The 18,129-nt window shown below is 34.5% G+C and overlaps 2 protein-coding genes across 2 annotated transcripts in view; one reads left to right on the top strand and one right to left on the bottom strand.

Moving 5' to 3' along the window:
• The window catches only part of LOC126886450 (zinc finger protein 227-like), a 284,346-nt gene that overhangs the window by 231,343 nt on the left and 34,874 nt on the right, over positions 1-18,129 (top strand). The window lies entirely within an intron of this gene.
• On the bottom strand, positions 1,958-7,049 carry LOC126886099 (ETS domain-containing transcription factor ets-5-like). Its single transcript, XM_050652943.1, has 3 exons — positions 7,011-7,049; positions 3,854-4,104; positions 1,958-3,154 (listed from the first exon to the last, which is right to left on the bottom strand). The coding sequence occupies exons 1-3, from the start codon at positions 7,047-7,049 to the stop codon at positions 2,836-2,838; spliced, it is 609 nt and encodes a 202-aa protein (XP_050508900.1). The 3' UTR covers positions 1,958-2,835.

Below are 18,129 nucleotides of genomic sequence, written 5' to 3' on the forward strand. Positions count from 1 at the left end.
TTTATTTGTTTACATAATTTAGTTTTGATTCATTTTCTATCACTTGTAGTTACTCAAAACTTATGTAAAATTGAAGAATATACTATTTTCTATCTTGAAATGGTATTCCCATGCAACTACAATGAGTAGAAATTACGAATTTGAAAGCCTAAATAATTGCTGACAAAGCTATGGCGCGCTATTAATCTGTTCATGCAGCTTTGGATTTTCAAATGCAAATTTGGTGTGGAATTTTCTTACCGAATACCACGCGAAGTCAAATTAATATCCGGAAATTTTTTTTTGATCATGAATATTTTTAGAAAATTTCCCTCGTCTGCGACTCGGGAAATTTTCAAAATATTCATGATCTCAAAAAAATTTCCGGAAATAATTTGATCTCTAGTGGTATTACTAGTGAAAATTATGCAGAATGGCGGATACAAAAATTTAACGTATTAAATGAGCGCTGATAGACGTATGTGGCGCCCTCTGGGTAAAATTTCTCACCTCTTCACCTCACCACTTTCTAGAAATAAAAGTTTAATTTTGACACCCTGTATTTCGGTTATTACCAACATTAGTACTAAGGTAAGTTAGCTTAAATCGACCTATTTTAACCTCAGGAATCTAAGGTTAAGCTATGGCCCATTCTTTACCAAACTCCAAACTCTCTGTATTATAGTAGACATTCCTAATTAAAACCTTTTTTATATATTTGGCTTGGTCGGTGTCACGGTCTCCGCAAATTTTGTAATCCATTTTAAAAATAGTTCTAGGCTACCTAGGCACCTGAAATTTTCAGAATAGCTCAGAACTAGCTAACAATGTAATATTTAACTGTTATTATACAGGGTGATTAATTAGTGGGGTAAAGCTCCGTAGATCCGTTATAGTAATGTATAGCGATAAAACTTTTTAGTAGTAGTTTAGCGATAGTTTATTTTATGAACTCTTTATGCCACTACTTACAACCGAACATCTTTGCCAAAAGACTATAAAACTTCAATTCAATACTGGCATATTTATATCAAAGTTCTCGAAATTCATACAATGGCAAAAAATGTAATATCTAAACCTTCATTGTCAAATAATTGGTTTCTTCTATCGATCTCTTATCCATAAATTGTAATTTTGAATGGTATTTTATGACGTCATGAAACTTCATGGTTAATTATCTCAGAACTTAATTTTTGCGGTTGTGTCACTAAAGAACTCAGTGAGCGATATTTCAAATTAACAATCATTTTAGAATCCCTCGTTCAATTTGTGACAAAAACCTATTTTTCCATTTTTTCATACGACGCGACATTTTTATGGAAAAAATAAAACATCTTAACCCTTACAAAGCATTAGAACTTCTATGTAAGTTTCTATACATCTACAATATGACATTATACTCGTACATCCATATAAAACTTGATTCGAATACTTTGGAAGCGTTAAGATATTTTCTTTTTTGCATTAAAACGGCGCGTTGTATGAAAAAACGGGAAGATAGATTTTTTGTCATAAATTGGACGAGGAATTCAAAAATGATTGTAAGTTTGATATGTCCGTGGCGTACTGTTTTTTTCTTTAAAAAATTCAGACCATTACCCGTATGCGCGCCAATGATAATATAAAATTCTTAATTGTATGTCTAAAATGCACATTAACTAATTACCTCTTAAAACCCTCCAAATTTTATTACAATGTTGCCAGCAGTTTCGGCAAAATCGTAAAAAATGTGTAAAATTTTGTTTTCTTCACCGCCCTCTATCTTGGAAATGGATGTCATTACAAAAAATTTTTATTAAGCAAACTCCAATTATTTTTCAGTTTTTTATCTATCCTAGTTACCTTTTTAAAACACCCTGTATAAAATTGTATCAAAAAGCGAAAAAATGCGGTTTTTGAAAAAATTCAGAAAAAATATTATGCAAAAATACACGTTACATATATTTTTCTCGTGGGAATGAATGTCTTAGTTATTTTTTTACACTCATTTAGAAATTTAAAATCGTTTTAAAATTTTAATTTCCCGCCAAAAATTAAAAAAACAAATCAAACGAAACTTTTTAAAACCTACAACATTTTTATTTACAGTTTTTCGCTAGCTCTCGATGCGGCTGATATAAAAAATAAAAACTTAAAAAGCCTAATTAGTGTAATTAGCCTCTAGGTGGGTAACGTGACCACCTAGGGGGCTAAAAATTTCAGAATTCGAATCGAGCTGGGGGCAATTTTCATCATCTTGCCCGGCTAGGCCCATTTGCAGTTTTTTTTGCGGACCGTGGATTTACCGATCCTAATGGAATTTAGCACTCCTTTCAGACATTTTTCTAGGTAGAATATAAAGGCTGCAAGTTATGTTTAAGGGCTTGAAAAATTTTAAAAGAGAAATTCCATTTATTGCACTTTTTTCTGGATTATTGCTATTTTTAAACAATATAAACGTTAAATTTTCAATTTTTAGCTAGTCAAATATTATATAAAATTGAAAAATAAAACTATTACCTACACTATAATTCTTTTTGTTAAGTATCTCTCGAGTTATAAACGAAAATATGGGAGCAAAAAGCAAAAATTTTCAATTTTTTTCGGATTTTGTTAAAAAAAAATTAAGGACAAGGTTTGCGACTGGCGTAGGTATATCGTGATTATTGATACAAAGTACATCCTGAACTGATTTCAGTTCAGCAAAAAAATGAACTCCCTTTATAGACAACCTTTTATCGATTGCTTATAGAACTAAATAGGTAGGTATATTAAAAATTATTATTACATTTTCATCTTTACATATCAGTTTCTGGTATCCACATTACGAAAGTGCATTCAAAGCAAATATGAAATAACGACACTATACAATAATTTTCAATTAAAAGGAGCACCCCTTGGATCAAAGTTTGCGGGAGAATAGGGCCAGTAGGTAGGAGGTGGGAAAAGCGCTGTTTGGGAATGTTGCGTACTTCCGGGTAGGATATTTGGTAACCTATGATTAACAGCATGCCCTGTGGGGTAGAGAGCAGCTCCTAATTCACTTTGGTGTGGTTGGTACTTTTGGTAGGTTGGTAGGACGTCTCCTTGTCCCTGCGCTTGAGCTTGACACGCAGCCATCAGCCCCTGAAAGTCAAACTTGTAGGCATATCGTTTGCCATGAACTTTTGACATAATGTTTTTATCGTAGTAATATCTGAAATTATAAAAGAAAAATAAATAATATGGAATTTGATTAAATGAAATAAATTAAATTGAAATAAAAGCTTGTTCAATTGAAACACATATTTGTTCAGGTTAGCATTGGAAACAACGTTTATAACAGGCATACCTAGGTAAGCCTGTTGAAGTGATAGGGAGGCTTGGGTTGGAGGTCTTTCTCGTCCATAAATAGTTAGTTCAAAGTAGGGACCGTAGTGCTCGTAGCGATATTTGATGATTCCTGGATATTCCCTCTCCACTCTGAAACATTTTATTTGCAACCACCTAACTTTTTCACCAGATTTATTTAGTTTTGTGTTTTTTAACATATTTTTCGCAAGTAGTTTCCGTTAATAAAATCTGAATATTGTAGCTCATGGACTACATAAGGGTCCTTCTTTTTGATGCCTCGTTTAGACCTAGCTTTGACAAAAATATTTTTCCAGCCATGAAGCGTGTGTACTGCTGTATACCTCTTTTCTCTCTCGATGGTGCATACTGTCGCATTCCATCATCGTATGTCCTGACTCTAGAAACTTCTTCTCGAGAACAGTAATATTGTGGCCAGATAACACATGAACAAAATAATACAGCATTGCGATGACAAATTTGATTCCTGTTTTGTCCCCCACAAGTATTGGAAAACAATGATACTTCTGTGTTTCTCGTAGGGAGGTTTTTTAAATAGCGATACAAACATGTCGCAATTTCTAAGCTCCCTCTGGCACCATTAGTCCAGGTAAAACAGTGTGCATTATTTGGGTGAGCTCCTTCATAAATGCATAAATTAACGGCAGATAATTTTCTATTGTGGTATAAGGGTGATACATCACTACTTGGTATTTGCAGCACACTTTGAAGGTCAAAAGTAGCAGTGACAAAATCAGGATTTTCAGTTGCTCTTTTCTTATCACTGTCCTTAGCAGCATTGACATCCTTTTCGCGCTAAAAACATATCAATTACGATCTACACAAATCAACAAGTGCTCACACCACAGTCGGAAAAATGAAAGATTACCCATTAACGATCATACCAATCACTTATTTTGTATCTGCTGTCTTTTTCTATAAACAACAAACGTTTGTTATAGAAAGAGACAGCAAATACAAAATAACTGATTGATTTTATCGTTAATTAACTGATACTCATTACTAGTATCTGTCGCATCGTAATCAGGCAAACATCATTACGTCCAGTTAGTGACTTCTGCCTGATAACAAAATGGTAATTTTGGACTTAGGTATATTCAGTGCTTTAGGCAGCCAACTCTACGTGCTTTGTAGGACTTCGTTATATCTGCCAGACTATGAAAATTGATATTGTGAATCGATCAGTACACTTAACTCAATTTTGACAAAAATGGACTTAGTGAGTTTTGCCGTGACGACAACGATTTGTAGAGGAGTGTCAAATTAAAAGCCAAAAGTGACACGCATGTATATATTTTTTATGTATGTCTACCTGACAGTTGAACAGTTCCTTAAATTAGCATATAAGCTGATTTATATAATTTTTAATACATATTTTAGTCGATAGGATTACCTAAACTTAATTTACATTGTAATCTACACCAGATCTGAAAGGGTTAAGTATTGTGACTTAAAAATGGCATTTATTGTTAACAATCCATCCAAATATAGGTAATCAGCGTGCGGTCATAGAAAGTTCAACCTTCTGCGGGCAAAGTCATGTTAATATATTTTTTCAACTGTGAAGGATGTTCATAGAGTTTATAGAACCTAGAGTGCATATCAACGAAAACCTATATAATGAAACATTAGACAAGTTTCATCAAGCAATATGACGAACAGGTCCAGAAAGGATCAAAATACTCAGCTTTGTGTCGCCAAGCCAAAGTAGTAAAAAAATATACTTAAAACGAAAGAAAGGGACGATATTAGTGCATCCAGCATATAATTCCGATTTATCGCTCTACAATTTTCACATTTGGACGACCGAAAATGGTGTTAACAAGTAATCGTTCTCAGATGACCAAGAAATACAAAATATCCTGAAAGAATTCTTCAAGCTACAGCCACAAGAATTATTTAAACAGAGTAGGCGTCGCGCGTCGGTCGGTTGATGAAACAATGGAATATGTGTCATAAATATAGTTGTAGATACTTGTTTGCAAATATGTTTGTAGATAAATTTTTTCGGCATCAAATAGGCGTGACAGACAAATTGCTTGATGGTGCTTTGAAATGAAATTACGTATAGGTACCATTGTTAAATAGTCCATGTGGTGAGACCGCTCCCGACTGAAAAACATTTCTAATTCGGTTTCTCTGGGGATTCATATTCAAAAATATCCCCTTTAAACAAATCTAAAGGGTGCCGGACGGAATTTTTGGGCAGAAATTGTTTAAACAATTTTTTTTAAACAAATACATAAGATCACCTTTTATCGCTCCAAAAAATATATTTTTAGGTTTTTTGGGTCATTCTAAACAAGAAAGGTATCTTGTGATTTTTCTCAAAAATTGACAGTTGTTTTCTAGTTAGAGGCGATTTAAAATATAAAAAATGCGAAAATATGCATTTTCGAGGCTTAAAAACTCATATTTAAATTAGTATTCTTAAGGGTGCCAATAACTTATTATTAAACATTCCTTTTTAAGGATTAAAGTTTAAACATTCCTTTTTCAGATTCCGAAGAGTGATCGGGTCTAACTTCAATTTACACCGTAGTTTTTAATTGTTAATTGTGCGTGTCCATCCGGTTTTTTTGCCGGTGCGCCGCGCACTACTTTCAAAAATCCCCTATTTTCCTCCGAAAAATATTTTTTCTCGATTCTTTGGGACGTTCTTAATAAAATAAGTTTCTTGACATTTTTCTCAAAAGTTAATAGTTTTAGAGTTTAAGCGATTTAAAGTCCGAAAGATGACAAAAAAACACATTTTCGCATTTTAAATCGCTTATAACTTTAAAACTAGAAGAGAACTTCTGAAAGGAGATGACATCGTCAGATTTATCAAGGCACAGAGACTCAGATAGATGGGACATATAGAAAGGAGGAATCCAGAAGCCGTTAAAAAGAAAATTTCCAAATGGAGACCTGTAGGTATCAGGCAGACCACGAGGAAGACCCAAAACTAGATGGGAGAACCAGATAGTGGAGGACCTTAATAAGATGGGAGTCAGAGAATGGGTAATCAGAAGCAAAAACAGGAACGAATGGAGGAAAATAATTGTAGAAGATGCCAAGTCACACAACCAATGGTAAAACCAAAACGTTAATGCGGATTGATTCACCGCGACGAACGAATCGGAAGAGCCCAAAAAGGGCGGCAATCACTCCGCTAGGAGTGTAGATGCCATGATGATGATGAAAAATACTAATTTAAATATGAGTTTTTAAGCCTCAAAAATGCGTATTTTCGCATTTTTTTTAGATTTTAAATCGCCTATAACTCGAAAACTGTCAATTTTTGAGAAAAATCACAAGATACCTTTCTTGTTTAGAATGACCCAAAAAACCTAAAAATATATTTTTTGGAGCAATAAAAGGTGATCTTATGTATTTGTTTTAAAAAAATGTTTAAACAATTTCTGCCCAAAAATTCTGTCCGGCACCCTTCAGATTTGTTTAAAGGGGACATTTTTGAATATGAATCCGCAGAGACACCGAATTAGAAATGTTTTTCAGACGGAAGCGGTCTCACCACATGGACTAAAAGCAGGTATACCTTTTCCGAAAAAGGAGATTCTATCAGCCACAAATATGCTGTTTTGGTTAATTTGTTTTTATAATACGTTTGTTTTATTTTATTGTATGATATATATTCTCAAGATGTTTACACACCCTCACATTCATTGTGTGCTTCATCCTACTAAATTACATTTTACATTCAACGCTTTGTTGAAAGGAGGAATTTCTTTCCGCATAAAGACATGAGACAAAAAGCGGTGCCGCCCAAAATCCCGACAGCCAAAATCCCGACAGCCAAAATCCCGACGGCCAAAACACCGACACGCCAGAATCCCGACACGCCAGAATCCCTACAAGCCAAAATCCCGACATGCAACAATCCTCGCATAAGTAAAAATTCCGACCACTTCATTTAGTTTAGTAACAAAAATTAAAAAACAAATCGCTATAAACAAAAAACAAGAACTAAATGTAATTATATGTTAAAAAGAAACTTATCAAACCTGTCGGGATTCTGGCCTGTCGGGATTTTGGACTGTCGGTATTCTGGCGTGTCGGGATTTTGGCCGTCGGGATTGTGGCTGTCGGTATTTTGGCTGTCGGGATTTTGGGGTAGACCCGACAAAAAGATATGACCCTGAAAAGGACTCAGGAATGCGTAGCCGTGACCCTTCTGTTCTGAGTCGATATGTAGAGGTAACGAGCAGAGACAATTTCGGTTACGGGCTCTACCTATGCTCCCCTCGTAAGTCTCAATGACTTCAATCTGGATTCTACAAGCTAAACTTTAACGCAGTAAGGTAGCATCCTCAGAACTTACTCATGCTATGGTAGGGTGTCGGGTTTAATGTCTCTTGATACAAGACCCTGAGTATACTAGGCCACATAATGACACAATAGGTACCTATATCGGTTGTTGACGCAGAACTTGTCATCATTCTCTTTGCCTTATCCATATGCGGGGTCGGCTTCCCTAATTGCATTTCTCCACACAATTCTATCTTGGGTCATATCAATGTTAATCCCCTTTACCAACATGTCCTGCCTTATCGTCTCCCCCCAGGTCTTCTTTGGTCTTCCTCTCCTACTCCTTCCAGGAATCTGCACTTCAGCTATTCTTCGTATTGGGTGATTAATGTCTCGACGTTCAACATGACCAAACCATCTTAACCTATGCTCTCTCATTTTGGCATCAATTGGTGCCACACCTAGACTTCCCCTAATATACTCTTTTCTAATTTTATCCTTCTTTGTCACTCCACTCATCCATGTAAGCATTCTCATTTCCGCCACATTAATTCGTTGTTCCTCTTTCTTTTTCACTGCCCAACATTAAGTTCCGTACATCATAGCTGGTCTTATGGCTGTTTTATAGAATTTTCCCTTCAGCTTCATTGGAATTTTTCTGTCACACAACACACCACTCGCTTCTTTCCACTTCATCCATCCAGCCCTAATTCTACTGCATGCATCTCCATCTATTTCTCCATTACTCTGTAATACCGATCCTAGGTACTTAAAACTATTGCTTTTCACAATCATTTCACCATCCAAAGATACCATTTTATTTGTAGTAACTCCACCTTTAAATGAACATTCCAAATACTCTGTTTTTGTCCTACTAAGTTTTAAACCTTTTTCCTCCAAAGCTCGTCTCCACTGTTCCAGTTTTTGTTCTAAGTTTTTTTCACTATTTCCTACTAACACGACATCATCAGCATACATTAAGCACCATGGAAAGTTACCCTGTGATTTCGCTGTTATGTGGTCCAAAACTAATGAGAATAAATACGGACTAAGCACAGAGCCTTGGTGCAATCCTACTTTCACATGAAATTTATCAGTCTCTCCCACACCTGTCCTAACACTAGTCGTTACTCCCTCATACATATCCCTGATCCCTCACAATCTTTACATATTCACCAGGGACTCCTTTTTTATTGAGTGCCCACCACAGAATCTCTCGAGGAACTTTATCATATGCTTTCTCAAGATTAATGAATACCATATGAGCGTTTGTTTCTTTACTCCTGTATTTTTCCATCAACTGCCTTATAATGAAAATTGCATCTGTTGTTGATCTACCCTGCATAAAGCTAAACTCGGATATTTCGGTCTCTTCACGTATCCGTCTATCAATTACTCTTTCCCATATTTTCATGGTGTGGCTAAGCAGTTTTACAGCCCTGCAGTTTGTACATTGTTGTATATCTCCCTTGTTTTTGTAAACAGGTACCAGTATACTGCTTCTCCATTCGTCTGGCATTTGTCCAACTTCCATAAATCTATTAAATAGACGTGCTAGCCACCTTGTTCCTGTCTCTTCCAATGCTCTCCATACTTCCCCAGGAATATCATCTGGTCCTACCGCTTTTCCTTTCTTTATTTTTTGAAGCGCTTGAGCCTTGAGCCACTTCCTTGTTTGTTATTTTGGTGACCATTGCTGCTACTGTCTCCGTTGACTTTACAGGCTGTCTGTCAAATTCTTCATTTAATAAGCTGTCAAAGTACTTTCTCCATCTCTTTTTGACATCCCTTTCGTGAACTAGTACTTTAGTATTTTCATCTCGGATACATCTAGTATATAAAAGAACGCATATATTGACGCAGAACTTTTAAGTATATAAAAGAACTGGTGGAGCCTCGAGAACTCATATAAATTGAAAAAGAAGTAAGTAGATATCTACCGATATCTAGCAAGCTGAGAGACAAAGCCGGAAAGGTAACAATATATAAACAGAACATTCTGAAGATAACTAGAAGACCTCTATATTAGCCAAAAGACCATAAGACAATTTCCCGACAGGAGTAAGAACTAAGGACTGTCATAAGATGTAGGTACTTTTACCCATTATAATGTCAGAAGAAGAGCAGCTTAAAAGGAAATTTATGTATGTATATGCAGTAGGTACTTAGTAATTTTATACCCTAGCAGTAGTTCTAAATATTTTTGAGTCATGTACAACAAAATACTTTTTATCATTTTTGCTACCCCCTACAATGTACAATAACATTCGAGTACTTATTTATAGTTTTTCATAAAAATACAGAACGTGACATGGACAAAGAAGCAAATCCTATTTATTATAAGGCCCACCCTACCGGTAAAGCACGCTCTTTGGATTGAACAACATTTGGAAGAAGCACTGGCTGCTGTACCTAAGTGGTTGTCAGTATGTCAGTATAAGAACTGCTGCAGTGAGATACAAAATTCCCAGTAGATCTCTTCGTAATCACGTATCTAACTATTGGGAATACTACAAAAAAATTCAGAATGAGATCTTACCGCATCGAAACCCCATTTAATGATTTCAAAGGAATGGCTGGTCGCAAGTGATTAAGCCTGTTTTTGCTACTTATGTAAAGAGGACTGAATAGCAGATATGAGGCTGTGCGCACAAATTGTCTTAAATAGATATGTATAGGTACCTATACACGAAGAATGTGCAGGAATAACAAGTAGAGACAAAGAAAAAAAAAAGAAATCTAAACTTTAATTATTATCTATCTATCTATTTAGTATTTACTTTATAACCTTAATTTATAATTTAAGTCTTCTTCTTTAAGTGCCATCTCCGCGACGGAGGTCGGCAATCATCATAGCTATTCGGACTTTAGAGACGGTTGCTCTGAAAAGTTCATTTGATGTACATCCGTACCATTCTCTCTAGTTGCGCAGCCACGATATTCTGCGTCTCCCTATGCCTCTCTTTCCTTTAATCTTTGCCTGCATAATCAATTGGAGCAAGTTGTATCTCTCTCCACGTGTAATATGTCCGAGATATTCCAATTTTCTTGTTTTGATGGTATTTAAGATTTCCATTTCTTTATTCATCTTTCTCAGAACCTCTTTGTTTCTAACGTGTTCTGTCCACGATATTTTCAGAATTCTTCTGTACTGTATGTACACCCACAGCCACAGCTCGAATGATTCTAGTCTTTTCATTGGCGCAGCATTCAAGGTCCAAGCTTCAATTCCATAAAACAAAGTCGAGAAAACGCAGCACCTAGCCTACCTAGCTCTTAGCTCCAACTTCAAATCTCTTGTGCATAGCACTCAGGGGCGTAACAGAGGGTCCCGCAGCGTGAAGCTTGCGGAGGGGGGCCCAATCGCTTAAGGGCCCCATCTTGTCATCTGATATTACATATGTAAAAATCTGTTATTGTTATATTATTTTTACGTTGTCTGTTTAAATTTAAAAACGTAAAAATTTCTAACTAGACGTATTTGCCAAGTGAATCATCTCATAATATCTAGAAAGTTAATCCCTTCCGGCCTACCGAAATTTTATGGAAGCGACAATAAACTATATAATGTTTTGAACGTGACTATTGAAAGATATTAGAATTGCAATTTGACGAATTTAAGAACAATATTTTTAAATCTAAAAATGGGTTTTCTTTCTCTCTGTTCTTTACCTACTTTATTATTTCGATACAATATTATCGCCAGTAATTTCATATTGGTTATTTGCATTGAATGTTATTTATGTTTGTGTTGTTTTACGGTTATAGTTGCATCAGTTTGGTACGCATTTATTTAACAATTATTGACGACTTTTCTTGTGTAGCTAATCATTGGACAATCTCTCAACAGATAAACGGTAAGATAAGGAAATTATAACAGTTACGCTTTAGGGGAGTCAATGTAGAAAAGCTTGCATTGTTTCGGTTTCGGAAAAAATCAAACAAGCTTATATTTTTCTGAAATATTTTTTGTTAGTTTATATATCTTATCTTAAAGTGAAAAGTTCTACTCACAGATGCCTCTAATTGTTTATTAATTGTTTAAACAATAAAACTGTTTTATATTAAATGATTTTAAAAGATATCGGCGAATTCATCATTTTACTTTGTTCAAAAATGTTTCTATTTGCTTTTTGATTATGCTGAATTCGAACATGTCATTAAATCAGGGCCATAAGTACGATGTTGGGGGCCCCGGTGCAAATGTGATCTGGGGGCCCCCTACCGGGAGGTCTGGGGTTAATTACCCAGCAGAAGGAGTCCGGGAAAATTGATATTTAACCACTTGAAAACGCATTTTAATGTACTCCATGACCGAAGTTTCCTGTACCTACCTACATAATGCTATTTTAGTTGACCAACACAAAAAAAAATTTAAATCACATTATTTTAAGCTAAATATTTACCATCAATATAACATCTTTTCTGTTTTCATAAAAAATATACTACATATAATGTTACTTACATTCTTCGGCTATAATGTAGGTATTTAAATTTAATCGCGTTATATTGCCTATAGGCAGTATAACGCGATTACAATCGCGGGGCCCCCTTCGCCGGGGGCCCCGAGGCACTGCCCCGGTTGCCCCAATGGTAGTTACGGCCCTGTCAGACATTACAATTTGAAAATTCAAAATAAATTTTTTTGGGCATGTCCATGAACCTAGCAGAGCAAGGTTAGCAGAATGGAATCAGACCAAGTGCATAATTAGGTGCTAATTAGGTGCTAATTAAGTACCCCAATCGCGAATTTAGTGCTCCTTTTTTTTTAAATTATGACGTGTTCTGCCAGGTACATATGAACTCAGCAGAGCACAACCATAAAAAACATCAAATCGAAAAGTGACCAAGCTTATAATTAAGTACTAATTAGGTGCTAATTTAGTACCCCAATCGCGAATTTAGTGCTCCTTTTTTTTTAAATTATGACGTGTTCTGCCAGGTACATATGAACTCAGCAGAGCACAACCATAAAAAACATCAAATCGAAAAGTGACCAAGCTTATAATTAAGTACTAATTAGGTGCTAATTTAGTACCCCAATCGCGAATTTAGTGCTCCTTTAGTTTTTAAGTTATGACATGTTCTGTCAGGTACATATGAACTCAGCAGAGCACAACCATAAAAAACATCAAATCGAAAAGTGACCAAGCTTATAATTAAGCACTAATTAGGTGCTAATTTAGTACCCCAATCGCGAATTTAGTGCTCCTTTTTTTTAAATTATGACGTGTTCTGCCAGGTACATATGAACTCAGCAGAGCACAACCATAAAAAACATCAAATCGAAAAGTGACCAAGCTTATAATTAAGTACTAATTAGGTGCTAATTTAGTACCCCAATCGCGAATTTAGTGCTCCTTTTTTTTAAATTATGACGTGTTCTGCCAGGTACATATGAACTCGGCAGAGCACAACCATAAAAAACATCAAATCGAAAAGTGACCAAGCTTATAATTAAGTACTAATTAGGTGATAATTTAGTACCCCAATCGCGAATTTAGTGCTCCTTTATTTTTTAAGTTATGACATGTTCTGCCAGGTACATATGAACTCAGCAGAGCACAACCATAAAAAACATCAAATCGAAAAGTGACCAAGCTTATAATTAAGCACTAATTAGGTGCTAATTTAGTACCCCAAACGTGAATTTAGAGCTCCTTTTATTTCTTGCTTTTATACCGTCATAATATGTACAGTTTTGTAGTGCGGTTATCGAGATACACTACATTATCGCCCGGTTTCCGAAAGGATGATCATCTCAAAAATTATGTAATCGACGATTAACAATAGATTAAATGCGTCAGAAACGTCAACCAAACTAGTTTTAACAACAGTCGATCGCCTGACAAAAGATTAATCGTTAGTTAACAGCCGATCATGAGTGTTTTGAGTCTCCGAAAGGTCGATTAACCAGTTTCGCTTGTCAAACGGCGGTAAAAATGGACTGTTACCTAATCTGCGACTATCCGTCGATTAACGGGCTGTTAAGAGCTTTTTTAGTTTTTTAATTACTGTAATTAACAAATACCGGGAAAAAATTGTCAAATAACACATATATAAATGATATAAATCATTACATATTATTCAATAAAAATAAGATTTTTTTATGGAAGAAATAATTTAAAATAATTATTTAACTTGCAGAACATGGATATCTCGGACATTTTTTATATTTGATAATATAATTTATATTTTTTTTTCTTTTAAAAATGTAAGATAACAAGGATGCTAGACTCATAGAGCTATTTTTTGAGAGGCCAGAGCTCTAAAAAGCAGAACATAATAATTATAGCGATGTAAACAAGAGGGAAAACGTGTGAGAAATTATAGCAGCTAACTTTGAAGACAATAAAACAGCCGGTAAATAAATTAAAAATAAATATAAAAAGTAAATATATAGACCAAAAATAAAAATACGATTATAAAATATTATAGATCATAAATAAACTGTTTTATATCTCCAACTTTCGTCACATTACCTAGCCTCATTTTTAAAATGCTCTCGTTCAATTCTTGTTCCAAACAAAAGTGACAATACGTAAGAGAGAATGCACCTTTAGAATCTAAAGATACAAGTTTGGATTTAGAGTTTAGAGGTTAATATAATTGAACTTTTGAAGGATAACAGCCAATTGTGACAGTATCGCTACCAAATCGTATGTCAGATCATCGATTACATGATCTATGATCATGCAATTTTACAATAATTGGCGTTTGAGAAACCCATCACAGGTTAACAGTTGATCAAATCTGACAGCCGATTAGATTATCGGAGATTTGAATAACGTTTCGGAAACCGGCTGTTAGTCTTTTCTAGATCTTATTAATAATTGCTTTTATTGCAGTTGTTTTCCAGCACTTGGATTTCTAGAAAATATCATTCACCTCTATGCATGCGTTTTGAGTAGAATCAGAATAATGTCGACTTTTTCTGTAGCAGTCGAACTAGTCCAGTTTATTGAGATTCTATAACTAGATAATTGTTATTGATAATGTATTTCATTTTTATATTTTTTACACTTCGATGTTGTAGATTATAATCTAGAATTTTATATAACACGACACACAATTGAGGATTCTGAATTTTAAAATACTTGTAGACGAAAAAAAATATGAGTTCTTTAATCCGAAATCTCGAAATTTGAAATTTGAGATCCTGAAATCTTTTATCCAAGAATGTGGAACCTCAGACTTGTAATACATATATGGATTAATAAATGCAGAACTAAGCATTATAGTAGATAGAGTTGAGGAATTCAAATTCCTCAAGCCTGGGATTCCCGCGTTGCAAATAATAATTATTTAATTGCTAATGTCTATGCTGACTGGCGCTTTTAGAGGGTTTCGCTGTCCTTGGATTTCCCTAAACGGTCAGTTGAAAGCTTAGAACAGTAGTCATCGAATGTCCAAGATCCGCGCATAAAATGAGTGGTCCCGGAAGACCTCGGGTGATAGACCGCGAAGAAATAACGGAAAAACTGTTGCTTTACAAATCGGAAATTATTCTCTTAGGAGATAAAGTTTTATCGAAAAATGATCATTTGTGGGAGAAAATTTCGGAAGAACTTGGTGGGAAAAAAACCGCGAAATCTTTACATTCATACGTGTCCTGTAATAAAGATGGGATTCGGGATTTGATGAATGGCCGCGAAAAATCAGAGAAAGTTCCCCGTTTTCGTGAGAGTGATCAGCCGAATTCAAGCGCCTGCGATGCAACTTTCGAAGAAAATCTATATGACGCTGAAGATATCATCGAGACGAAAAATTGCACCATCTCCATGAAGATGAGCAATTTCAAAGCACTTGCTCAAACAAAAAATCACAAAAATCGAAGCGTCGTCAAACTGAAGCCTGGAGTTTGGCAGCAAGAAATCTCGGAGAGGATCTGGAACGCGACAGAACTCAAATGTGGATTCAACTTCAAAAACCACTATTTAAGTGCAGATCTATCAACTGGTTCTGCAAAAGGTATGTATTTATTTGCTTTATATCAATTCTATCTCTAAATATACATATGAGAAGGGGGGAAGGGGGACTTGCAGACGAAGTTGATGAATCACACAAATTGTGTTCATAATTACATATTTACTTTCTTTAATACAACAGAGATCTATTTGCTATTTGGGATTTAACGACTCAAGATCGCTGTACCTCTCGGTAAAAATAAAGTAATCAAAAAGTTTCAAGTTTACAGTTTTTGATTTGAAATAATTTTTTTTTTCTATTTTCCAAGTTCTTCCGAAATTTTCTCCCACAAATGATCATTTTTCGATAAAACTTTATCTCCTAAGAGAATAATTTCCGATTTGTAAAGCAACAGTTTTTCCGTTATTTCTTCGCGGTCTATGACCCGAGGTCTTCCGGGACCACTCATTTTATGCGCGGATTTTGGACATTCGATAACTACTGTTGTAAGCTTTCAACTGACCGTTTGGGGAAATCCAAGGACAGCGAAACCCTCTAAAAGCGCCAGTCAGCATAGACATTAGCAATTAAATAATTATTATTTGCAACGCGGGAATCCCAGGCTTGAGGAATTTGAATTCCTCAACTCTATCTACTATAATGCATAGTTTTGCATTTATTAATCCATATATTACAAGTCTGAGGTTCCACATTCTTGGATAAAAGATTTCAGGATCTCAAATTTCAAATTTCGAGATTTCGGATTAAAGAACTCATATTTATTTCGTCTACAAGTATTTTAAAATTCAGAATCCTCAATTGTGTGTCGTGTTATGTAAAATTCTAGATTATAATCTACAGCCTAGAAGTGTAAAAAATATAAAAATGAAATACATTATCAATAACAATTATCTAGTTATAGAACCTCAATAAACTGGACTAGTTCGACTGCTACAGAAAAAGTCTACATTATTTTGATTCTACTCAAAACGCATGAATAGAGGTGAATGATATTTTCTAGAAATCCAAGTGCTGGAAAAACACCTGCAATAAAAGCAATTATTAATAAGATCTAGAAAAGATATAATGTAGTGTATCTCGATAACCGCACTACAAAACTGTACATATGACGGTATAAAAGCAAGAAATAAAAGGAGCTCTAAATTCACGTTTGGGGTACTAAATTAGCACCTAATTAGTGCTTAATTATAAGCTTGGTCACTTTTCGATTTGATGTTTTTTATGGTTGTGCTCTGCTGAGTTCATATGTACCTGGCAGAACATGTCATAACTTAAAAAATAAAGGAGCACTAAATTCGTGATTGGGGTACTAAATTAGCACCTAATTAGTACTTAATTATAAGCTTGGTCACTTTTCGATTGATGTTTTTTATGGTTGTGCTCTGCTGAGTTCATATATACCTGGCAGAACACGTCATAATTTAAAAAAAAAAGGAGCACTAAATTCACGTTTGGGGTACTAAATTAGCACCTAATTGGTGGTTAATTATAAGCTTGGTCACTTTTCGATTTGATGTTTTTTATGGTTGTGATCTGCTGAGTTCATATGTACCTGGCAGAACATGTCATAACTTAAAAAATAAAGGAGCACTAGATGTTTTTTATGGTTGTGCTCTGCTGAGTTCATATGTACCTGGCAGAACACGTCATAATTTTAAAAAAAAAGGAGCACTAAATTCGCGATTGGGGTACTTAATTAGCACCTAATTATGCACTTGGTCTGATTCCATTCTGCTAATCTTGCTCTGCTAGGTTCATGGACATTTTTTGGGCACTTATACAGTATGTCTGCGTGGCTTCGAACCATATGGGAAACATTTTTATTATCAATTTTACGAAAAAAGTTATTCTTAATGAAATGCTCTGAATGGTCTTAAATCTGAGATACAAAATAAGCCAGACAAACCATCAGATATCAAAGCTTATCAATTTTATACGAGGTAAGTCAAAAAATAGGAATTTAACTCAAGGATAAAGTACTTTTATATTTAACAATATTCGGTTTTAATTTTAATATGTAATTACATCCTTGTATATAAATAATTAATTTTTCCAAATATTTCTCAAATTACGGATAACCAACATAATAACTATTTTATTTACAATAATTATAATAACTATTTTATTATTAATTTTTTAATTTTACGAAAAAATTCTTTATAAAATTCTTATCAGATTCTTTATAAAAAGCTCTGCATTATCTCAAAACGACGATTCAATCGTAATATATCACATTTTACCAACTTTATACGAGGTATGTCGAAAAATATGAATTTCTCTCTAAGAGTTAAGTATCTTTATAGTTCACAATATTTCAACTAGAATGATATAATTGCATATTTAAACATAGTTTTTAATTGCGAACAACTTTTTATAATAAAATTTTTCAATATTGTAAAATATAAAGGTAGTATAGGTACTATTGAGCGAAATTAATATTTTTTGATATACCTCATATAAAATCAATAAAATTTAATATCTGATTATTGCAACTTAGGTTTTATACCATGCAGAGCATTTTATGAAGAATAACTGTTTTTCGTAATATAGATATGTAATAAAAAAGTTTCCCATAGGTTCCAAGCCTACGCAAGCACACTTTTTTGGAATGGGTCTGTATACCGATAAAGATGAGAAATG

Source organism: Diabrotica virgifera, chromosome 6 (genome assembly GCF_917563875.1).
Source record: "Diabrotica virgifera virgifera chromosome 6, PGI_DIABVI_V3a".
Taxonomy (NCBI): Eukaryota; Metazoa; Arthropoda; class Insecta; order Coleoptera; family Chrysomelidae; genus Diabrotica; species Diabrotica virgifera.

Coding starts and splice junctions, on each gene's coding strand:
- LOC126886099 (XM_050652943.1), bottom strand. CDS start 7,049: ATGCGGAAAGAAATTCCTCCTTTCAACAAAGCGTTGAAT. Junction 4,105..7,010: donor CTTTCAACAAAGCGTTGAAT/GTAAAATGTAAT, acceptor ATATGTTTTTAG/CGCGAAAAGGATGTCAATGC. Junction 3,155..3,853: donor TTAGAAATTGCGACATGTTT/GTATCGCTATTT, acceptor TTATAATTTCAG/ATATTACTACGATAAAAACA.